The sequence below is a fragment of the Lithobates pipiens genome, unplaced genomic scaffold (assembly GCF_037356315.1).
Source record: "Lithobates pipiens isolate NorthernLeopardFrog02 unplaced genomic scaffold, aLitPip1_a1.2 Scaffold_16, whole genome shotgun sequence".
NCBI lineage: Eukaryota > Metazoa > Chordata > Amphibia > Anura > Ranidae > Lithobates > Lithobates pipiens.
In genome coordinates this window covers 116440308-116465305 of record NW_027507748.1, presented here as the reverse complement: position 1 = coordinate 116465305, position 24998 = coordinate 116440308, and the positions used below count along the sequence as shown (strand labels likewise).

Here is a 24998-nt window from a genome sequence, read left to right as displayed (position 1 = left end):
TATATATATTATAATGCATTATGTATGGACCAGTCAAAAATGGCCACACCCATGTTGGAGACAACACTCCAACAAAATGGTCGACAATACACTTCCTGTCTCTACACATAAATTGATTTGGCTTATAACCGATGTGGTTGCCCTGATGAAGACACGTGGTGTGTCGTAATGCATAGGAAGTGATCGGACGCCACGAGAACTGGAAGTGTTGTAAGAGGCACCTGTAACGCCGTTATTACAGGTCTGCCATTTTTTCCTTATATAATTGTAAGCGCCCATTTGGCCCCTTTTTTTAATGACTGAATCTGCTTGTGCATACCTTACTATGCTATGGGAGATTCTTTTTCATCCCCTACATATACCGGCTGTGTGTGGACATTCATGCTGATAAACTGGGAGCCAGCACTTGGAACACAGAACTATGAGAGGCACCATTCACTATCATTGAACTTTGACAGGCCCCCCAGTCGCATTAACCTTAAAACCATATACCGTTTGTAAGAAGGTAAGAGTGTAGAGAGCACTGTGTGGTATACATGAAGATCGCACATTGGAGATTATTCACTGAAGATACTGATTGAATGCACGTTTGCACTTTTTGTCCTTTTTTACTCTTTTATGGATTAGCTGACTACAATCCTATGCACGTTGATATTCTCTGATCAAGATTGTGATCATCTGGGACTGAATTGACTATCCATCTGTTATTAATTCACTCAGACAGATTATTCAGTAACAGTCGTTCTATCTGTCATGCACATTATACCGATATGTGCACTGTTTAGAAATTTTGCACAGGATTATTGGATTTGATTTTTGCACAGGACCATTGGACACTGTTACACATATTTATTTATTCACTTTATTATATTGTTTAGTAGCATAATTTGCACAGTGATTATATATACAAGCATTATTTATATATTTATACCTCGTAATTAAGTTTAACCCCTTCCCACCGAGCATACGCAGATGTGCAGGGGTTATACCGGGATGATGCCCGCAGCTGCAGGCATCATCCCGGTACCGTTGTTTAGAGCAGACGATTGGCTTTCCGAAGGTAACAACCGATACGGCTAAAAGCCACTGGAGAGCTGAACGACGATCTGGCTCTTCTGGCAGCTAGTGACAGACTGTAACAAAGCCGAAAACAGCTTTGTTCCAGTCTCCTTGATGTTAACACGGAAGTGACGTCGCTTCCTGTTTACTCGGCTGCTAATGGCGCCAGATTTAAAAAAAAATACAGTATTCAGATACACTGTTTTCGGTGATCTGAATACTTTGAAGTGCAAAAGAGGGATTTGGGGTCTTTTAGACCCCCCCCCCCCCATCCCTCCATAAAGAGTACCTGTCACCACCTATTACTGTCACAAGGGATGTTTAAATTTAAAAAAAAAACACATTTAATCATATATAAATAAATAAGGCAAAACCATTTTTTTTTCAAACCGCCCCCGTCACCGTGCACTCATGCAGCAAAGAAAACGCATACGGAAGTCGCGCCCGCATATGTAAACGGTGTTCAAATCACGCACGTGAGGTATCACCGCGATCGTCAGAGCGAGAGAAATAATTCTACCTGGTAACCATAAAAAAATTCAAGTGTCGCCTATGGAGATTTTTAAGTACCAAAGTTTGTCGCCATTCCACGAGTGCGTGCAATTATAAAGCGTGACATGTTTGGTATCCATTTACTCGGCTTAACTTTATTTTTCACATTATACAAAAAAACTAATACTGTTTTTTTTTTTTTTTTTTAAATTCATGAAAGTGTCCCTTTTCCCAAAAAATTGCATTTAAAACACCACTGCACAAATACCGTGTGACATAAAATATTGCAACAAATCGCCATTTTATTCTCTAGATTCTCTGCTATATATATAATGTTTGGGGATTCTAAGTAATTTTCTAGCAAAAAATAGGGATTTTAACTTGTAAACCCCAAATATCAGAAAAAGGCTTAGTCATGAAAGGGTTAATTAGTTGGGCTGATCACTTTTTATATAAAATATGGTAGCGTGTGTTAAAAAAATAAATAAATCTGAGATCAGTTGTAGTGTAACATGTAGAATCTGATATTCTTGTCTCAGGTAATGAATGATATCCAGCAAGCATAAGCAGACAGTACAATAGTATTCTCCTGTGCTCGATGGTAGTGTAATGGAAATGGATATATCACAGGGTTTGCTGCCCTCTAAGGGTCAGGGGGAACCATACCACACCACTTGCACATTACCAAAGTGGCATCTTTAATATTGTATAAAAGGATATATAATCACAAACATATTCATGATAAAATAGTTTCACAGTCCATAGTAGACGCAAAGCAGCCAGGTCACCGAGACCTGTTCCCTACAGGTCGAAGGACCTTCTAGATGGTTGACGTGTTTCGGGAGGGGATCTGCTCTTCCTAAAATGCGCTTATCATGAATATGTTTGTGAGTATATCTCCTTTTTATACATTTTTTAAAGATACCACTTGGGTAATACGAAAGGTTGGTGCTAAGGATCCTTCCCTGCTGCAGTTTGATAATATCTTGAGCCAGGAGCTTCTGTTTCTGTTGGACTGCTTGTCTTTTTAATGATAAATTTGGCTGTTTCATACCACAGATAATTATAATACATTTCTTTCTGCTTTTTTTGTACAGATTGGGTCAGAGTGTTGAATATCGGTACATTTGGTCTCTGGAGATCTCCAACAAACCAAATGTGTCTGAGCCAGAGGAGCCAAAAATCAGGTTTGTTGCCGGAGTCCATGGCAATGCTCCAGTGGGCACAGAGTTGCTCCTGACGTTTGCAGAATTTCTGTGCTTGAACTATAAGAAGAACAGTGCAATAACAAAGGTGAGGTTTCGGTCATCAGTGTATGCTGTATTGTGTACACACACACAGATTGTCCAGGTTCAGCTGCATGAATTTGGCAGAACATGGGAGGCCTAGTATTTATGCACTAATTCGTACAATACCTTGTGTATGTTCCCTAATGCATGTTTTCCTAAGTTGGGTGGCAAAGCATTCTAGGAGTTTGTCTAAGAACACCACTGAGATTCACAGTGGCTTGCCGGTATACTATACATAAAGGGAATCTGTGTTTACTGCTGTAAAATAACACTTATGCTTTAATTCAGAAAACACAAGGTGTACCTTTATTTTGCTTCACAGTCTTTTTGCCCAAAGGCCCCACCCTATCTTGGGCCTATGGGCGAGATGTGCAGTTCATAATCCAGACAGACAAGTTATGCAGTTTAGAAAGTCTAAGAAATTGGTAATTTCTCTGTAATCTATTACAGCCACATTCATGGAAGCAAATATAATATGTTGCTGAGCTGGTCTGATTTCCTACTGCACATCCTCTGTTCAACTTTTTTCTCCCATTTTTCTTAGCTTTCCCCTTCTAGTCATCTCTCTGCCTCAGGCTGTGTGAATATTGGGTATATAAACTTACAGATTCAGCTAATAGAGCTCCCAGGATAACACAACTGGCAAAAAGAAGCAACATGACCTGGTGTATTAGAGCCCTTTCACACTGACAGTGTGGCCTTGTTGACAGTAAATCACCGCTAGTTTTAACGGCACTTTACCGTAGTTTTTAGAGGCACTTTTCGAACACTAGCGGGACACTTTTAACTCCCGCCAGCAGCCAACTAAAGGGTCCCAAAGCGCCGCTGCTGAGGCCCTTCAGTGGTGCGGCCCATTGATTTCACCACCACTCCTAAAGTACCCCAAAGATGCTGCTTACAGGAGTTTTTTTGATGTCCTGCCAGCGCGCAGTGTCCCAGTGTGAAAGCAATCAGGCTTTCACACTGGGACTACAGATGAGACATTTTTCAGGCGCTGTTTTTAGCAATACAGCGCCTGAAAAACGCCCCCGGTGTGAAAGGGGTCTAAAGTTTTGCTTTAAACCAGGGGTGTCCAACCTTTTGACCTTCCTGGGCCACATTGGAATAAGAGGAATTATCTTGGCCAACACACAAAATACACTAACCATAAGGATAGCTAATGAGCAGAAAAAGTCTGGCAGATCAGAAGTTAAAGATCACTGATAATAGAGAATGTATCTATCTAACGAATACTTCCTTTTTTTGTAATATTTATTATTATGAAAGTAAGAGGGACACAAAAAACTAGTATGATTTGTGACAGGGTTTTTGATAAACTTAAACCTCAATATCTGGTTAAATGGACATCCAAGCAATTCTCAATGAATTCTGAAGATACTCATCAGATATTTTGATTTCTAATTTTGCCCTTCTTGTGCTTCATCTTTGAAGATAGTCACAAATAATGTTGCTGCCGAAGACTGATGAAATTAATAAGTTGTGATTGTGAAGAATGGGATATTTTTCTTTGGGCAGATGAAACTTTTATAAAAGCCCAGTGAAGAGTCCCTGTCAATTTTTTCTTTGGCCTCACGTGTTCTCAAAGTGTAAACACATTTTTTACAAAAAAATTCCCCAAAAAATCAACATTTTTTTATAAGTTTGCAAATTTGCGTTGGCCTGCATTCATAGCAGTCTTGGACCACAGGTTGGAAGCTCCTGTTTTAAATGAAGGGCCAAGCTACTTTCTCAAATGTCCTGAGTTGCCTGTAATTAGCTTCACAGCGAAAATATTACTATAAATGCCACACTGGCATGTGTTTGAGATTAATACTTTGTTTTATTCTCCAAGTGATGCAGAAATTAGCTGAATGGTTTGATTTGTACAGCATTATTATTATATCCATGATGGCTTATTCATCCAGTATTTGCATGCATAGCCAATAGGTTTTGAATAACTCTTTAACCAAACAGATTTTTATATGTACTGTGTGTGTGTATGTATAATTTATAATCATATATTCATTTTTTATTTTAGTTAATTGACCGATCAAGAATTGTTATTGTGCCTCTTGTAAATCCTGATGGCAGAGAGAAAGCAATAGAGAAAGATTGTACCTCAAAAATTGGACAAAACAATGCCAATGGCAAGGATCTGGACAGCGATTTTATAAGTAAGGAATTGCGAGTTTCTTTTATTTGCCATCTCATGTGATTTTTAGTACTGTTTTACTCCTTGCTATTAATGAAGACGAGTCATTTAAAAAAATAAATGTTTCTTATGACTTTCCTGAGTTCTGTCCAGAGAAATTGAAGTTTTTATGATGGTGTTCTTGGGTAACGGACCTCTTACCATTGGAGAGAAGATATTTTGTATGTCTTCAATGTATGTTTTTCTTATGAATTCTTGAATGACACTGAAGGTCTGTTGAGAACCAGCAAAGAGCAGAGTCATAGAGGCCAAGGGAGTGTAGGGTTTTTTAATTTTTTTTTAAGAGAAGCAGAAGGTCAACTGTTTCAAAAGTATCAGAGGTCTCGGAGTACGGATCATTGGTTTTAGGCGATAATAAAGTATAACTAAATGCAAAACGTATTTTTGTAGTTTTGGCTAGAGTGGAGATGGATTAGAAAACCTGTCAGATTTTATTGCTGTCTCTGCCCCTGTTAAGGAGAGTCAACCTCTCTAGTTGTCCTGTTTACCATTAAAATTGATTTTGGGTTTTCCCCAGAAAAGTAGTAGAGAGAAAATCTTCCGATTGGAGGGCACTAGTTCTGTTGACTCGGGGGTCCCCAAGGAATTCCTTTAATTTTGAAGGGATTTCCTCTCACTTCCTGTTTGGCTAGGGGACAGGAAGTGAGGGAAAATCTCCCCAATGAGACACAGATGGGCAAAAACAAAAATCTTACTCTTTCCAAAAAAAAATGTTTTGCATATACATTTACTTTAAGTTATTAGTGAATTTTAAGAGAGCAATTTGTGTGGAGTGTTGTGGCTGATATCCAGACTGCTTATACAGTCTGGATATCACAATATCAGGCAGTGACCGCTACGACTGTATCACACACAATCTGATTATCACAAAGTTGCTATCAGTGTGGCAGTAGCTCAGGCAGTTGTAGACTAGGCATTCTAGGATTTAGTGGTCGAGTCAATGGAGGAGTAGTAGAGAATTAAAGGTACTAAAGAGTTGATGGCTGCATCTGAGGGTGTTAATGAGAGTAATCAAATGGGTGTGTTTGGCAGTGCTGAGGTATTTTTGGAGAGCAGATTTATACAGGGTGAACTCTTGTTGGATTTCGTTTTATGTCACCGTCGCTAAAGAATGGTGCTATCTCTTTTGAGACTTCTGGTATTGTGGCGGTCGCTGCCATATTCTGTCTAGTGAGTGTGTCCAGGAAGGATGAGAGTGAGCTCTTGTAGACAGCATTGGCTAGGTCAGAGTGAGGACAATCAAGCTAGTCTTTTGACAAAGTTACAGCTTTTAATTTAAGTAAAAGGTAATTAATGTTTATGTGAATGTTCAATTGTCGTTGCGTGTTAAAATAAAAGGGTTTACATTTTGTTCTAATACAAAGCTTTGTGGACTGCAACTGGTTGTGTTTTTGTTGTAAAACTTGATCATTGTATAGATCGGCATTTTAACTTTTTATTTTTCTTCATTTTTTTCCTAGGCAACTCCTCTGGTCCTGTTGGTGAGAGGGAAAAAGAGACCAATGTTATTATTGATGGTTTAATCTTGAAACAGGATTTCACCCTTTCTGTAGTTTTGGATGGTGGCTCTCTGCTTGTTACATATCCTTATGATAACCCAGTACACACCGGTGAGTATAGTAACACTTATTCACCATGTTGCCACCTTGTGGAAACATTTGCTTATATATAGCTAACATATGTTCACCTTTTGTCAACTCCGTTCTCTGTTTTATTTTTCTTAAGGGATAAATTCAGCTTTATGAACATGTTGCATGCTTCACTCAATTTAAGTGTGGAACATGTAACATGTTGCCAATGCTGCAGCTGCTGCCCAATTGCCTGTGATAGGAGTACAGATAGAGGTTCCCCATACTAGCTGTCATTATTTGAAATCTACGTGGCTGTGAAGGCCTCCACCCACACTGGTGCATCTGTCGTACACAGAGCTGTGTGTTTGAATGAACTACAAACTCTGACTTACTTTGAGGCTGTCAGCTTGTAGTTATCATTGAACTACCATGGCGATGTGGAGCGCCATGGGAGTTCATTGATTCTTCCTGTCAGTGTATCTGCTTGCTCGTATGGGCGGGCACACAGATACACTGACAGATCTGCAGGAGGCCTGCATGGCATCAGAGATCTGATGATTGCTGATGCAGTACTTTACAGGCGCCAAAAACAAAAAGTATATTACACATTTTTTTACCTGCAAAAAAAGTGCATACATTTTATTTATTTTTTTTCTAAAAAGTGAACTTATCCTTTAGGGTTTGGTTCAGGCTAAACCGCATAGTAAAATGGAAAAAAAATGATAAAAAGCTGTCAGTGGGCTCTGGCAGGGAGCTTTATATATAGTTACACGTCATTCATGTCCTTGCACACCAGTGTGTTGTGCTGCACTGCAATGACATGCAGTGCCATCCAGTATGCTGCCAAAAATCCAGACATGCTGCAATTTTTTCTTTCAATAATTTTTATTAAATATTTCAGAAAGAATAAAGAAACTTTGGAGCATTCTGTTATACATTGGAACAGTAAATCCATACCAAGGCAACATATACAATACCATATATCAAAGTGGTGGTCATAAACACCTTTTGTTGGTGGGTACAGGAACAACTTCCTAATTGTAGGAGGGGTATTGTCGCCTCTAGACCCCAAATGGGTACTAGCTGTGTCATGGAGAGGGGGGCGGCACTCCCAGCCCACAGGATAAATACTACTTAAACAGGTGGGAATGATTCCGTCTATAGTTGGCTACCCACCAGATAAGGTAATATTTAGAGGAGATAATAAAAAGGAGGAAGAATAGGAATATAAGGACAGGAAGAAGGAGAGGCAGGAGAGCTAAGAGAATAAGAGTAAGCTGTCCTTTCGGAATGCTCCACTTAGCCAGTGTTAACAAAATCCTACGTGGGTGTCAGGAGTATGTGCATGTAATCTGCCCATGGTTCCCAACTCAACTTTGTATCTTGGAGGATACTGACCATTTATTCCTGGGCCATGATCCATGATATTTTTTATTTGGCCTGGTTACTGGATACCGCGGGTTGCTTCCATGCTTTTGCTATGGTAAGTTTAGCCCTAGCAGGATAAAGTGAGAGTGTCCTTTTGCTTTTAGAGGTCTTTTCTATTGGGAAGTTCAGCAATGCTATGTGGGGGGATTTGGGGATGGACAGACCTATAGTCTTTATGATTTTTGCAAAGATCCTGTTCCAGAACCCTCTTAGGTGTGGGCATTCCCACCAAACATGTAACATGGAGCCTAAGTGTTTGCATCCTCTGAAGCATAGCAGGGAGGTTGAAGCATACAATTGTGCAAGTCTAGGTACCATTGTGTTAGAAATTTTAGGTCTGCCTCCAGCCGAGATATGTTGAGTATACCTGGGTTTGACCAAGTTATAGATCTGTGCCATTCATCCAGCTCCCATTCTTGTTTGAGATCTCTTTCCCAGGCCAACATATAGCTTGTTTTATTGTGCTCTACTAATAGTGACTCATAAATCACCATGAGCTCTCCCCTCTGCTCCATAAGCTGGCCGCACCATTGTTCATATGGAGTGTTGTTGGGTGGTAAGGGTTTGGATTTACAGATGGAGTGTAGGAAGGGTGAGATTTGTTGGTGTCTGTATTTTACAGTTTGGGACTTTTCAAGGTTATTGATAAAGTGTTTGAGGGTAATTGGACCCAATGAATTAAAATAATGACCAATTCTGTACAACCTCTTGTTCAGTCACTACCTAAAGGCACCGATGTTCATGCCTGGGGGGGATTGGGGATTGTGGAAGAATCGAGGATACCAACTCTAGGTAATTTTTGGGTTTGTCCCATATCCTCATAGAATGAGGTAATGTTGGACCAAGAATAGCAGGTCGTTTGCACGGGTGACTCCACTGCAGGAAATCTAGCATGATTTCTGGTTCAGCTTCCCTTTCCATTCGCATGCAATCAGGTTTTGCAGTTCGGGAGTAGACAATTGAAATCTGGGCTAGCTGGGCTGCATGGCAATATCTGAGTAGGTTAGGTAGTCCCAGCCCTCCGTTGTTTCGTGCTGGAAAGAGGACCCCCTTAGCTAGTTTGTGCCCCTTTGAACCCCAGACAGGCTATAATTTTCACCTGGAAGCGTTGCAAATGATCCGTCTTAATAGGTATGGGTAGAGATCGAAAATAATAGAGGATACGTGGCAGCATCGTCATCTTTATAGCGTGAACTCTCCGTAGCCATGACAGATTTAGTCAAGACCATTCACGCAAATCCGAGTCCAATCTTTTAAATAGTGGCGGGTAATTGGTTGCATATATCTGGTCTACCCTGGATGGCAGGTGTGCCCCTAGGTAGGGAATGTTAGAATCATGCCATGCCACGCCACGCCATGCCATGCAAAGATAAAGTGGCTTTTTAGCTGGGAAACTAATAAGTCTGGTAGATTTATGTTAAGGGCCTGTGACTTTGACAAGTTGATATGGAGTCCAGAAATGTTTCCAAAATAGTCTAAAAGGCAGCAGGCATTTGGTAGGGAAATTAATGTTCATGTGATGAACAGGAGCAGATCATCTGCAAAAACTGCGCATTTGTGTGAGTGTGGGCAACAGTGTACACCATGTATATCCGGGTGGTTTCTGATCGCAATGGCTAAAGTTTAGTTTGCTATTGCGAAGATCAGGGGGGATAGGGGCAACCCTGTTGTGTGCCTTAGAGATTGTGAAAGGCTCTGAGTTGTTTCCCTGAAGTCGTACTCGTGCTTTGGGAAACGAGTATAACTCTCTTAGAATGTTAGTGTAGTGTTGGTCGAATCCCCATTGCTGTAAGATGTTGAATAGATAAGGCCAGGAGTCAAATGCTTTATGTAAATCTATGGATAAAAGGCGACCTTCTTGAGGTTTCCCTCCCATCCTGATTGCAACAGTGAGTGAATGTCTATCGCCCATCTAATCTGATTCGGGCCTTGTCTACCCGGAATGAGCACTACTTAATCTTTATAGATTTTTGAACTGATGGAGGAAACCTGGTCTGCTAAGATCTTGGTTAAGATCTTTAGGTTGTTACATAGTTACATAGTTAGTCAGGTTGAAAAAAGACACACGTCCATCCAGTTCAACCTTAAAAACAAATAAATAAAATAAAAAATAATCGTACAATCCAGATACCCAATTTTATGCCCACAATTGATCCAGAGGAAGGCGAAAAAAAAACCCAGCAGAGCATGCTCCAATTTGCTACAGCAGGGGAAAAAAAATTCCTTCCTGATCCCCCAATAGGCGATCAGATTTTCCCTGGATCAACTTTACCTATGTTAGTACCTAGATGTTATTTGTGATATGGGTCTATAGTTGCTAACCTCCCCCGGTCATTCCCAGGTTTTGGAATTACAGTCATAGACTGGGTTAAGTGAGTGTTCCAGGGTCGCTCCCATCCTTAATGTGTTAAACAATCATGCTAGATACGGGGATAGAATGAGAGCAAATGTTTTATAGTAGGAGTTGGAGAACTCATCTGGTCCAGGGGCAGATTCCCGTTTCAGGTTTTTAATGACAAAGACCACTTCTTCAGCCATTATTGGAGTTTCCAGCCTATATGGCGATCCTCCAGTTTGGGAGAAGGTAGAGAGTCTAAAAAAAGTCAAGTCAAGCCAAGTCCAGTCTCCCTGTGCCCCTCCACTATAGAGGGATTTATAGAAATCATGGAAGGCGCCCGTAATTCTCTGGAGGTTGTGCATCCCAGAGCCATTTGGGAGGCATATTTTTGGTAATGTATTAAAACAATGTATTAGAACAAAGCTTGGGAGTTAGACTGGCTGCTAGCATCCATTTGATCTCTTTTGGTAGAATCCGGTTCCACTCCATCGTAAACTCTTTTCTGCCTTTGAAGTAAGTGCAAGATTCAACGCTAGCCTGGCCTTATCTAGTTTGGTTGTAGGAATAGATTTAGGGTCTTTCTTATGTTGCTTGCTAATAGTTAGGAATTCCTTTTCTAGTCTATCTATATCTACTCTACGGGCTCGTCTGATTCGAGATTAGATCTGGAGGAGTTTCCCTCTGATGGTAGCTTTATGGGCTGCCCAGAGTTTTGGGATTTACCCCTAATGTGTAATTTAGGGAAAAATATTTATTGATGGCTTTTTCATTAAGTATTGATTCATTGAATCTCCGGTGACTTTTTCCTTAGGGCCATGAGGTCTTTGTATGCAAAGAAAAACTATAGAGTAGTCTGACCACACTGTCTCTTATGAATGCTTTGTGTGCTAGGGGTAAATGCGTTGCTGACAGGAAGATGTGGTCGATTCTGGAGAAGGACTGGTGTGGTTGCGAAAAGTGGCTAAAGTCCTGTGTTTGGGGATTGCGTTCTCTCCAAATGTCTGCTAATTTTTGTTGGTGGATGAGGCTAGCTATTCGGAGGCATTGTTTGGGAGGGCGGGTGGTTTGAGCACCTTGAGCTTCTTGTCAAGTCCTGAGTCGAAGACTATGTTGGAATCTCCTCCCACCACAATTTCCCTCTCAAGCAAGGGGCCAAGTTTCAGGAACATGTGCTCAAAGAATTTAGCTTGGCCTCGATTGGGTGCATAGTAAGAAACGAAAGAGTAGAGCTGGTCATCCAACACTCCTTTGATCAGTATGAATCTACCTTCCAGGTCCTTAAGTTCCAATTAGAGTGAGAATTTGGATTTCTGCGAGAAGAGAATCGCTACACCCTTTGTTTTATCTTCCGCATTAGCTAGGAAAAGATTTAGGATGAATGAACTTGGGGTTGTACAATCTTGGAAAGTGTGTTTCCTGAAGCAGGATCACATCAATCTTTTGGTTATGGTAGTATTGAAAGATTTTTCATCTTTTAACCTGTGAGTTCAGTCCTTGTGTATTATGGAACGCTATTTGTAGGGGAGAAGTCAGTTTGTCAGTTTCAACCATGGAGCAGATAGAGGGGGCGCACAAGCGAAATACAGCCACTTACCTGTAGGCCTTGTGAAGGGGTGTCAGATGAACTGCCCAGGTATCTGAAATTTAGGTTGGGTAGAAAAAAGGAAGTATGAACAACAGAAAAAGAAGAGTGAAACAAATAACAGTGAAAAGGAGATATAGCTATCTCCAGAGGGGAGATGGAACTAGGTCCCAACAATCCCTCTAACACTTTAGAAGAGTTGTCTTCTGCCAGAAAAGAAGCACCCCTTGTCCAGGGGAGAGTGGTAAACCATGTCTCCTAGTCAGGTAGAGGCGCCAATAAGCTGCTCCGGCAGCAGTATCCTTGTATTATAAAATATATGAACTGATAGAAATGAACAATAGCAATTTTTACTAACACAGCCTGTATAATCGAAATAAAACAGCCCATCAAGTGGCGTAACTTGTTCGGACCAATATGAAGTCCTATGGATGTAAGAGTGGGGAAGCTAACATGGGAGAGCTAAAGGAGTAGTGGGTAAAAAAGTAGGGCGGTCTGGATGGAATTGACTGTTATCTTGATGGCCCCACCTACCCCAAAATCCCCCCCTCTCCTTCATAGATGAGGGAAAACCGGAGAAGAGGGGAGGAGGGATCCAAGAGCTCCGAAGAGACCAAACTGGAGTCATTCAAAAAAGGACTCATGGAAAAAATTGGCTCAGCAAGCCAGAGTAGTCCAGTGAGGTTAGTAATTTCAGGTTGGTGCAGATTCCTTGGATCTCTTAGGTTCTACCAAACTGGGGTGATTGGGCTCGTGGGCATCGGTCGTTTAGAGGCTCCTGCAATGGGTCCAGCTGGAGAAGACTACTGGGTCTGAGTGATGAGTCCCAGATGAGGGGGTTTTTCTCCCGCTGGAAGTTTATAGAAAGTATACGACTTGTTCTTGTGAGAGAACTTGAGATTATTGTATGTATCGGCATATAACACGCACCCAGTGTCATTTGCAGTCTTGTCCAGTGTCATTTGCAGTCTTGTCCAGTGTCATTTGCAGCCTTGTCCAGTGTCATTTGCAGCCTTGTCCAGTGTCATTTGCAGCCTTGTCCAGTGTCATTTGCAGCCTTGTCCAGTGTCATTTGCAGCCTTGTCCAGTGTCATTTGCAGCCTTGTCCAGTGTCATTTGCAGCCTTGTCCAGTGTCATTTGCAGCCTTGTCCAGTGTCATTTGCAGCCTTGTCCAGTGTCATTTGCAGCCTTGTCCAGTGTCATTTGCAGCCTTGTCCAGTGTCATTTGCAGCCTTGTCCAGTGTCATTTGCAGCCTTGTCCAGTGTCATTTGCAGCCTTGTCCAGTGTCATTTGCAGCCTTGTCCAGTGTCATTTGCAGCCTTGTCCAGTGTCATTTGCAGCCTTGTCCAGTGTCATTTGCAGCCTTGTCCAGTGTCATTTGCAGCCTTGTCCAGTGTCATTTGCAGCCTTGTCCAGTGTCATTTGCAGCCTTGTCCAGTGTCATTTGCAGCCTTGTCCAGTGTCATTTGCAGCCTTGTCCAGTGTCATTTGCAGCCTTGTCCAGTGTCATTTGCAGCCTTGTCCAGTGTCATTTGCAGCCTTGTCCAGTGTCATTTGCAGCCTTGTCCAGTGTCATTTGCAGCCTTGTCCAGTGTCATTTGCAGCCTTGTCCAGTGTCATTTGCAGCCTTGTCCAGTGTCATTTGCAGCCTTGTCCAGTGTCATTTGCAGCCTTGTCCAGTGTCATTTGCAGCCTTGTCCAGTGTCATTTGCAGCCTTGTCCAGTGTCATTTGCAGCCTTGTCCAGTGTCATTTGCAGCCTTGTCCAGTGTCATTTGCAGCCTTGTCCAGTGTCACTGCAGTTTAAATATGGTGCCGCTGAGATACACAGAGCCGTCCTGTGTATCTCAGCTCCCCTCGCAGTCCTGCCTTATGATGGACATAACACAGGTCCAATGGCGAGACTGGGTGTGAATGTGAGCGTAGCCGAGAGGCACCGATATACATAAATAGCCAGATGTACTGGGCCCCTCTCGGCTCTGCTCACTGTCACGCCCAGTCCCTGTGTTAAGTCCATAATAGGGCTGGCCTCCCTCAACTGTGGGAGTATGGCACTTTCTTCCATAGGGCATAATAGGAAATCCTCCATAGTGTGTCCTACTAAGGATTCCGTGGATGCCGGTGAGGCAGCCCCTATTTGGTGAATACCCTCTGGTGTTCCTGGGATAGGGCTGAAGTGCATGGAATCTGGGGCTGTGCTGTGTGAAGTTACCCCGATTATCATGTGCTGGAGGCTGGGTCGTGGCCACCATCTTGGATCCCTTAGGAGAATCCACAGCATGCGAGATCTGTGCCTTTATTGACCTGCAGACTGGTCCTGCTGATATGAGGTGATACCCGTTCTTGTCGATCCTCCGTGGCTGCCATTTTCGCAGGTGATAAGGTTGTTTGTGTGCCTGTGTGGGTGCTTATCTGTCAGACCAGAGTGGAGCTCCCGGTCTACGTGGCCATCTTAGGAGCCGCTGTGCATGCGCCTGACATGCTGCTATTTTTATGCACCACACGTGACACCAGCATGAACAATTGTGTCCTAGTGGTGACTTGCGTTTGTCTGGTGCAGAAAAGCTCAGGTCACTGCAGATGGTGTGCCTAAAATTCTTGATAGGTTAGTTTGGTGAATCTTTTACAAATCTGTCCTTGTAAATTGTCAGGGCTGTAGTCTAATTGTACACTAGGATCAAATGAATTTGACTAATTCTTCTGGGCGTTTAATATGAACGTGCCTTTTTTTTTATTTTATTTTTTGGCTGATTCTTTTTACTATTCATAAACAAAATTATTAATACTGCTGTGTATGTATTTTTTATATAACAGTAGAGAACAAGGATACGCTGAAACATTTGGCTTCTGTGTATGCAACTAACCATCCTACAATACATCTGGGACACCCAGGATGTCCAAACAAGTCAGGTTGGTATTTGACGAGCTTCTGTGTTCACCAAAAATGATTTGGGTGACGTTAATATTTATGGTTGATGTTGATTTCTCTGGGTAGATGAGAATATTCCTGGTGGAGTGATCAGCGGAGCAGAATGGAGGGGACATCAAGGCAGCATGAAGGTAACGCCATAAAATTGTCCAGCTAGCTCTCAATTAAAAAAAATATATATATTGGCAAGAAATGCGAGTCGTTACCTAGGGAGTTTTAACTTGTAATTGCACACTGCAGGACACAGGACTTGTATTCATAGAACATGGATTGTATTCAGCATACCTTTAGGTAATTGGACAACAAAAGCCTTTAGGCCGCGTACACACGCGGGGACTGTTCGCCCAACTTTGTTCGTCAAACAGTTTGAGCGGACAGTCCTCTCAAAATTAGCATGGACGGACTTGGCCACACACGACGAACGAACAGTCCGCTGAAACTTGCGCGATGACGTGAACGGCACGTACGAAGGGACTAGAAATACGACGTCCTATACACTGCAATGCAACCTTCGCCGTGTAAATCCTTTCTGAGCATGCGCGGAACTTAGTTTGACGAACAAGCCTACACACGGGCGGACTGTCCGCTCAAACCAAGTTTCAGCGGACAGTTTTACGGAATTTCCGAAAAACTTTGTTCGTCAGACTGTCCGCTGAAACAGTCCGCTGAAGCCCACACACGAGCGGACTGTCCGCCGAAACACTGTTCAGTGGACAAAGTTGGGCGAACAGTCCCCGCGTGTGTACGCGGCCTTAGAGTACACCCATATAAGGCCGGCCATAGGCAGAGTGAATTTCTTGCTGCAAACACGGTGTTGAGGGAATCACACCCGTCCTTGCCGGAAGAACACAGTGATTATTACTAGCCGTTTTAACAGCTCCTAGTGATAATCGCATATAAAATCCAACAGACCTGTTGTACTCAAGCTGATGGATCGATCAAATTGGGTTCATTAAGCCAGCCCATACATTGTTCAAATCTCAGCTTGGTTCCTGCTAAACTGGCCAAGATTCAAACTGTCTATAGCCGGCTTAACCCCCACCCAATCTGTATGACAGCTTTTTGCTGGATCCATTCTTTTCTAGAGAACCGTCTTTTGATTTTTTTTTTTTTTTCTCCTCTCCTAAACTTCTATCAAGATCTGACTATTTACTTCTGGCTACCTAGCAGTTTCCGGGTTGGTTGCTGTTTTAGTGTGTACCTTAGGAACCGTACTTGGCCTGTAAATTTTGTTTCAGGCGCTTGCAGTTTGCAAATTTTTTACCGTGCATTTTTCTGCATTTGTCATACATTTTTACATGTGGTAAAGAGCAGCACCTGATTGGTAAGTATAAAATCACTCCCATTCACATTCATTTTTGTACATGGACACAGATAGACAAATAGCATTTTTTCAAAAGGTAGGAATCTGCAACAAAATTTGTTAAAATCCCTGTAATGTACATAGATCACCCAGAGGGGGATGTTTTTTTCTCAACAAAAGGAGATATGCATAAACAAAATCCCTCCCAGATTAAACTAATTAGGACTTTAAAGCGGAGGACCACCCTAAAGTGGAGCTTCCGCTCATTGGAACCCTCCCCCCCTCCGGCGCCACAATTGGCACCTTTCAGGGGGGAGGGGGGTGCAGGTACCTCTACAGTACAGGTATCTGCACCCACTTCCGGCATAGATTCTGCAGAAGCTACGCCCCTTTCCGCAGAATCTACGCCCCTTTCCGAAGGTCCCCCGCTGCCTGCTGGGAAACACACGAATCCCACAGACAGCGGGGACCATCCTTATTGCGCAGTAGGGAACCGGGAAATGAAGCCGCAAGGCTCCACTTCCTGATTCCCATACCCAAGATGTCAGCCGCAGCACCCGAGAGCCGATCAGAGAGAGAGATCCGACCGAGAGATTGGCTTCGGGTGCCGACATCGCGGGCGCGCTGGGCGGGTAAGTGTCATTATTTTAAAAGTCAGCAGCTGCAGTATTTGTAGCTGCTGGCTTTTAAAAAAAAAAAAAACGGCGGACTCCCGCTTTAACAGTACCACAATTTTTTACATTTTATATATATATATATATATATATATATATATATATATATATATATATATAACATCAAAATTTATTGTTGTAACAATTAAAACCCAATAATGAAATCCGTCAAACATGTTGCTGGTGTTTACAGATCACATACATCTATGCAAATCATAACAAGATGTACATAAATTACTATAGGGTTTTATAATAGATGAAGACGCAAGGGTGAAATGTCCTCATTCAAAACACAGAATGTGGTCATGTTTTAACCAATTGCCACCCTGGCCAATTCTGACACTTCCTTTTCGTTGCTCGAAAATTATTTATTTATTATTAAGAACCCCCAAACATTATATATGTGTGTTTTTTGTTTTTGTTTTTGTTTTTTTAGTAGAGACCCTAGGGCAGTGATGGCGAACCTTGGCACCCCAGATGTTTTGGAACTACATTTCCCATAATGCTCAACTGCACTGCAGAGTGCATGAGCATCATGGGAAATGAAGTTCCAAAACATCTGGGGTGCCAAGGTTCACCATCACTGCCCTAGGGAATAAAATGGTGGCCGTTGCAGATTTTTTTGTTGCTTGAATTTGCGCAGAAATTGTTCAAACTCATTTGTAAAAAGTGGTTTCATGATTAAAAAAAAAAAAAAAAAACATGAAAGTTAGCGTTATTTTTAATTTTTTTTGGTGAAAGATGATATGCTGAGTAAATAGATACCCAACATGTCACGCTTTAATATTTTGCATACTCGTGGAATGGAGCCAAACTTCGGTACTTAAAATCTCCATAGACGCTTTCACTTTTTTTACAGGTTACCTGTTTAAAGAGGAAGTAAACCCTTCCAAACAACTTGGACCTACAGGTAAGCCTAGATTAAGGCTTACCTGTAGGTCCAAGCAATATCTCCTAAACCTATATGGTTTAGGAGATATTTGCCCGAAAATGGGCACCGCTGTCTACGGCGCATGCGCCGTAGACAGCGGCGCGCATGCGCACTAAATGCGGCAAATCCATGAATGGATTTGCCTAATTTGTCGACTCCCGTGCGCATGCGCGGGAGTGACGTCATCGCGGCTTCGCCGAGTGGCAGCGGCGGAGCTGCGAGACGCGACTCCCGTGTGCATGCGCGGGAGTGACGTCGTCGCGGCTTTGCCGCTGTGATTCGTCGGAGCTGCGAGACGCCACCAGCAACATGGATGCGGCGGACTACAGGGATCAGCGGCGACTTCGCTGGCTCCTGTGTCAGGTAAGTGACACATAATGAGCTACTATGCGATGCATAGTAGTCCATTATGCTTTACCTTTGCAGGGAAAAAAAGAGGAAGTAAACCCATCAGGGTTTACTTCCTCTTTAAAGTTACAGAGGAGGTCTTGGGCAAGAATAATTGCACCCACTCTAACGTTTGCGGCGATACCTCACATGTGTGGAACGGCATTTACATATGCGGGCACGCTTTAAAAAAAAATATTATTGTTTAATTTACTTTTGTTTTTATATTTTGACACTTTTCCTTTTTACGTGTTTTTTTTTTTTTGGATCACTTTCATTCCTTTTACAAGGCATATAAATCTCCCTTGTAATGAGAATGGGGCATGACAGGTCCTTGTTACAGTGAGATCTGGGATCTATAGGTGCCCAGATCTCACCTCTAGCTTGGAAAGCCTAAAATAAAAATATATATTCAACGGCTCGTTGATTGCACAGGTGAGCCGGTAGAAGCACCGGGGGCATCATTCAGCTATCCCCACTCAAAGTCTGCAACGTCATATGATGTTGTTGAACGGGAAGTGGTTAAAAGTAGAAACTTTCAAGCAGTAGGTCTTTCACTATATAACAGAACACCAGTAAAGCTTGTTTTGTCACTAAAGAAGCCCTGTTACAGAGTAGGCGTTTGACAAAATGTACAATTAATAAATGTATTTGTTGCAGGATTTCAGTGTTACTCATGGTCACTGCCCAGAAATCACGGTGTACACTAGTTGCTGCTTGTTTCCTGCTGCTGGGCAGCTGAAGTCCCTCTGGACCGAGAACAAGAAGTCCCTTCTGGCCATGCTAGTTGAGGTAAGATCTAAGAGCTAGGACTTAATGCATTACCTTGAGTTTACGGACTTTATATTCATGTAACTTCACTTCCCTTATTGTATTTGGCCTTAAAGGTCAGCTACCCTCAAAAGTGACATTTCAGTTGGCTGTTGGCATGTTATATCTGACTCTGGCTTATGTTTCTATGAGATTTCAGTGGTAAGATTTCCATACCAACATGAATATTTGGTGTCACGCAGAAAGCTGTGTTTGTGAAACACCTTTAGTATTTAAATCAACCCTATGTCACATCTTTGCTACTTATTGACCACTACAGGTACTCAGCACTTCTGTACATGTTGAATATCTGCTCCCTTGTACTTGTACGTCCTGTAGTAAAATAGAAGACGGCTAGAGAAAATACAGCATGCGGTAGGAGTAGCAGATATTCACACACCCAGAAGTGTTGAATAGTTGCAACAAGCATGAAGCAACAAAGCACCAGTGTGGGCTTCTATAAAGGAATTCCCGTTTTTACAGACTGTTTTATTTGCAACAAAGTCTGTGGTGAGGGGATCACTTTAAAGGGAAGGAGATAGGTGTCCTTCCTGCTGTGGCTCATCCATGAAGTAAACGGTTGGCGCTATATAAATCCTGAATAATAAAGTATCAGTTTTAGGTAGAGCTCTTTTTAACAAAGTGTTTGTTTTCTGTTTCATCGCAATGGGGGTTATTTACGAAAGGCAAATCCATTTTGCACTACAAGTGCACTTGGAAGTGCAGTTGCTGTAGATCCGAAGGGGACATGCAGGGATAATAAAAAACAGCATTTTAGCTTGCACATGATTGGATGATAAAATCAGCAGAGCTTCCCCTCATTTCAGATCTACCCCTTTAGATTTACAGCGACTGCACTTCCAAGTGCACTTGTAGTGCAAAGTGGATTTGCCTTTCGTAAATAACCCCCAATGTGTCCCTTGCATTGTTTTGCCAGATCTAGTGCTCTTTGTATTATTGTGTCGATATATTTGTGTGTATGGTATATAAGCCATAGAGTAAAGAGTGGTTTTATTGCTGTCTGTTTTGGTACTGGGAAGACTGAGCTTCTCTGTGTCCTAGTCACCATTGTCACTGGGATTGGGTAACTAAGGCTGGCCATATATACCATTTTTCTTCTACAATTATTTTTTCTTTAGATTTACCATATAAAGACCATATACTAAGAGGTAAAGCCTAAACACTTTCAATTTGTATGCAATCAGGCAGGTCATTGCACTACATAGTTGAAGGTAAATCTAAAGGAAATTGGTTAAGAAAATGTATATTATGTGTGGCCAGCTTTACAAGGACACAAATTTGAATTCTTACTGGAACAGAGATTACCCTTACTTTGGAAGATCCCCTCCCACCTTTTGATCTATTTCAAGAACGGAGCAGAATAATCTCCCCAATGGGATACAAAGTAAAACTGATCAGATGCTGTGTAAAGCCTCATACACACGGTCGGACTTTGTACAAACTTTTCCGTGGACTTTTGTACAAAGGGCGTGGTCCACAAGTTTGTATTGCATACACACGGTCGGACTTTTTGACAACAAACACGAACGTAATGACGTCACAACGTACTGACGCCGCTTCAAAAGAGGACGTTCAATGACTCCAGCGCCACCTTTGGTGAACTTCTGTATTGTAGTCTGATCTTTTGCATTGGTTCTGAGCATGCGTGTTTGTACCTTGTACAAAAGTCCGATGCTTTTGCGTACACACGGTCGGACTTTGCTCCATCGGACTTTTGTTGCCAGAAAGTTTGTCAGTTCGCACAGCCAACAAAAGTCAGATGAAAACAGAAAAAGTTTGTCCGATGGAGCGTACACACAGTCGGATGTTGCTCCAAAACAGCTAATTTGCATGTTTGTTGTCAAAAAGTCTGACCGTGTGTACGGGCCTTTACTCAGTTCTGTAAATCATGACTGTTTTTTGTTAGAACAGAACTTCACTCTCAATCAACACTGATTATTTGTAATACTTATGCTACTAGCATGAGTAAATAGCAAAGTATATCATATTTACTTTTTGAAACTTTTTTTTTTTATATTTCTTACTTCCTGGTTTCCATGCCTAGGCAAATTATGTCATACGTCCCAGGAGGGAAAGATGGGTTTTCTGAGTATACCTACCTTCCTTCCTGTATGCCTGAGCTAAGGGCATATGGATTCCAGGAAGTAAATGCTACATGAATCATCTGCCTTTACTCAAGATGACTGCAGCCAGAATTTCTACGGAGGTGTTTTTCAAAGGAATTTCTTAGCAAAATAAAGCATGAAGACATGGATGGATGGCTGTTTGTTTTGAATAACAAGCATGAATTAATTTTCATTTTTGTTTTGTGGTGCTCAGATACCGTGTAGTTCCGCTTTAAATATTACTTTCAGCGTGCTATTTAAGTGCAGTGAATATAGACTTTGGAACTTGATCAGGTCCTTGTAATCTCAATATTATCATTTCTTAAGGCATTATACAAGTAAGCCTGCAGACGCTGGTGGGTTAAAGGAATAGAGAAATGTAACTAGAGTAGGCAATAACGTAAATGGAAATTGAACGTGTAATAGAATCTCTGGATTTAAAGGTTTTCATCAATAAATGATAAGGAAGTAATACAGCCAGCTCTGCTCCTGTTCACTTGGACAACAGGACTGTCTGAATCAGGCAAGTGTGTATGCTGTGTATGGCTGTCAGTCTGTTTTTGCACATTTTACATAAGCTGTATATTATGGATTTATTCAGTTGTCAGTCTTTACTTATCTGGTCCATACTGCACTTATCTTTTTATTTTATTGATTGATTTGTGTAATATTATGAGATCCTGAAGGCACTTATGTTTTAACTTTTTTTATTTGATTAGAAAAACATTTTTAAGTATAATTCTTTTTTTGCACAGTGTTCACATGATCTCACGAGAATTAACTTTCCATAGTTCTTGGTCATAAGATTCAGTGTTATGTCCCGCATTGGTAAACATTGCATTTGGTGCCAGCTGTGTCAGTGCAGTGTATTCAAGAATGACGCGACTTTCCTCACAATGCATTTCCTGGTTCCAGGTACATAAAGGTGTGCATGGTATTGTAAAGGATGAGAAGGGAAAACCTGTCCCTAAAGCCACGATCATCTTCAATGAAGGAGTGAAAGTCTACACCAAAGAGGGAGGATACTTCCATGTTCTGCTTGCACCAGGTTTCCATAATATTAATGCTATTGCAGAGGGCTACCAGCAGCAGAATACTCAGGTATGAATTTGCTTGAGTAAATAATATTAACTGAATATAGGACATTCAAATGTTGTTTACTATTGAAGTTAGCAGATATATTTGTCCATTTCAAATTATTATTTGATTTTATATGTGGAGTCTACCCAACTAAAACACCTACTGGACCTTTTAATATCTCTGGGATTTTTGTTTTGGGATTCTTCCTCAGCTCTATTTCTTGCATCTTGAGTCTCTCACAGCCATAACAAGGCTGTCCCTTCACACTTTTTAACATAAAAACTAAGTTGATAATCTACTGTTGCTACTCCTTATGAACTCCAGGGTTCTAAAAAAAAAAAAAATTTAGTAAGAAACTCCCTGTATTCTGCCAAAAACTGAAACCGAGGTATATATGCATTGCTTATCAATGTGTCCAAAAAATTCATGCATTTTTTTAAAGGAGCACTTTATATATTTTTTGTCTTGCCTCTGTCTTTGGATAAAAAAAAAGTATTAGGGGGTATTGTTTGAAATAGTTTTTGTTGCAGTAGGTGGTGCTTCACTGTGTTTGGATTGTAGTGTGCCACCTTTCCCCCTTTGCTTTGCTATGGTTTAGACTAAATAGAGTGAGGGGTACACTGAAGAGATTGTGGGCGTAAACTAAGCTCTATTGTTGGTGTTGGTTGCAGCAAGAATAACCCCCCCCCCCCCTGTCATTACCAGCAGTTACCCCCAGCATGTGTTGGCTCACTGGTGATAGAGAAACGTGTAAGTTTAGTCACATATACTGTAAGTGCAAATGGAGCAAGTAACTTTGTCAAGTTCTTAGGGTATTGTGTCACACGGACCAGCAACAAAGGGAAATTTCCAAAGGGGACACAGGATAAAACAAAATTTGAAGATACTAGCCTTCTTGCACTACCCCAAGGCTGCTTTCACACTAAGGCGCTTTACAGGCACTATAGCGCTAAAAACCGTGCCTGCAAAGCGCCTCACTCCAGTGTGTAAGCCCAGGTGCTTTCACACTGGAGCTGTGCACTGGCAGGACGCTCAAAGTCCTGCAAGCAGCATCTTTGAAGCTGTGTATGAGCGGTGGGCAGCGGCACTTTGCAGGTGCTTTTAACCCTTTTTCAGACGTTAGTGGAAATTAAAAGTGCCCCGCTAGTAGCAAAAATTACAGTAAAGCACCAGTAAAAATCGCTTTACCGTCAACGCCCTGCTCAGTGTGAAAGTGCCCTAAGAGAACAAAGTTTAATTGATGTTTTGTCCCTTTTTACCTATCCTATCCTAATCTTAAAAATTGCTTTTGAGTCCCACTTTGTGTCCAGGCTTTTGATTTTGATTTTAAAAGTAACAGATTGCAGAAAAGACTGTCCAGGAAATTAGCAGTGTAAGAATATATCCATCTCCATATTTATTATATAAACGTGTATTGTTATTTTAAATATAAATTTTATATTTACATATACATTATATGGATATATATGGTGTAGCGCTTTAAAGTGACTAAAACAATAACGTGAGTGAACACATGTCAGTGCTATCGTTTGTAAAAAAAAAAAAAAAGTGACAGAAACTGGTAATCAGTATTATGGCACACTAGGTAGTGGCAAACAATAGCAACCACTCTTATAACACACCGAATAGTGATAGGTACTGGCAACAAATCTTGTGATAAGAGACGGTCAGAGAAAATGATAATAGAAAAGTGACTGGTGTAATAACACTGAAATCACAAATATATAACACAAAAATAAAATAAACAAGAATTAAGCCGTCCGAAGACAGATTACAACATTGAAGCAAAAAAAACACAAGAATAAAATTAAGTGACAAAAATAAATATTTATGTGAAAAAGTCCACTGAGGACCATGCCAAAAGTCCCCAAAAAAAGTTTGCACACTCTTCAAACGACCAAAAAACAAAGTGTCTGGCAATCATCAGTGTGACAAGACCACCACCAGAGAAGATGTGAGCTTACCAGATGGCTCAGACCCACCAGAGCATACGTTCTGTCAATAGAGCTTAGAATGTCAGCAGACAACCAAAAAACGATCCCTGCAGATGTGTCCCAAAACTTTTGGAGAAGGGTCCGTCTCAGCATAGGTAAGTATAGTGTCAGGATGCAACCGATATGTAGAAAAGGATAGAGAAGACCATATAGTGTAATTCCATATGACAAAAGGAAGTTTATTAAAAGGTAGTACGCTTACATTAAAAAAGTGTTTCAAGCGCTTGTATAAAACAAAAGGTGGCGGCAGTGGAGTCCTCCCGTAAGACTCCACTGCTGCCACCTTTGTTTTATACAAGTGCTTGAAACACATTTTTAATTGGCTTCTAAGTTGCCCTGCGCCTGGACGGGTAAGTGAAACCCCTTTATTTTATTATTGTGGAGTGTCCCGGTGATTGTAACAATCAGTCAAGCTAGCTAAAGGCTGGACACCTGTGTGTGGTGACCATACGGGGGAGTTCTGGGCTAACTGTGGATGTTTGCAAAGTGTACCTTTTTGTTTTTGCTTGTGTCTGGCTGTTTTTTACCTGTATGATGGCGCACAACAGTGCACCATTTTGCCTTGGTTTGCCATGGTGCACGTGCATTCACAAGAGCGCCGCTGGGCTCATCCGTTTGTTTACCGGCCATGACTGACGTGGCTTTGCCGCACATGCGCTGTAGCCTTTATCTGGGCGATCAAAGATTTGCATCGTATGCGAATGCATTCATGCCTGCTCACCGGGACCATGCACATTCCGGTGCATACCCAGCTTATTTATTATTAGATAACCATAAAGTAAGACAGCTATTAGATAACCGTGAAAGTAAGAC

At 41.6% G+C, this 24998-nt stretch overlaps 1 protein-coding gene across 1 annotated transcript in view; it reads left to right on the top strand.

The window, feature by feature from the left end:
- CPD (carboxypeptidase D) overlaps positions 1-24998 on the top strand; it is a 150138-nt gene that overhangs the window by 112410 nt on the left and 12730 nt on the right. The window contains exons 13-19 of the mRNA XM_077480331.1: positions 2649-2844; positions 4858-4993; positions 6492-6641; positions 14766-14861; positions 14947-15011; positions 18836-18967; positions 22027-22212. Of these exons, the coding sequence (XP_077336457.1) occupies positions 2649-2844; positions 4858-4993; positions 6492-6641; positions 14766-14861; positions 14947-15011; positions 18836-18967; positions 22027-22212 (961 nt within the window). The remainder of the gene's footprint in view (positions 1-2648; positions 2845-4857; positions 4994-6491; positions 6642-14765; positions 14862-14946; positions 15012-18835; positions 18968-22026; positions 22213-24998) is intronic.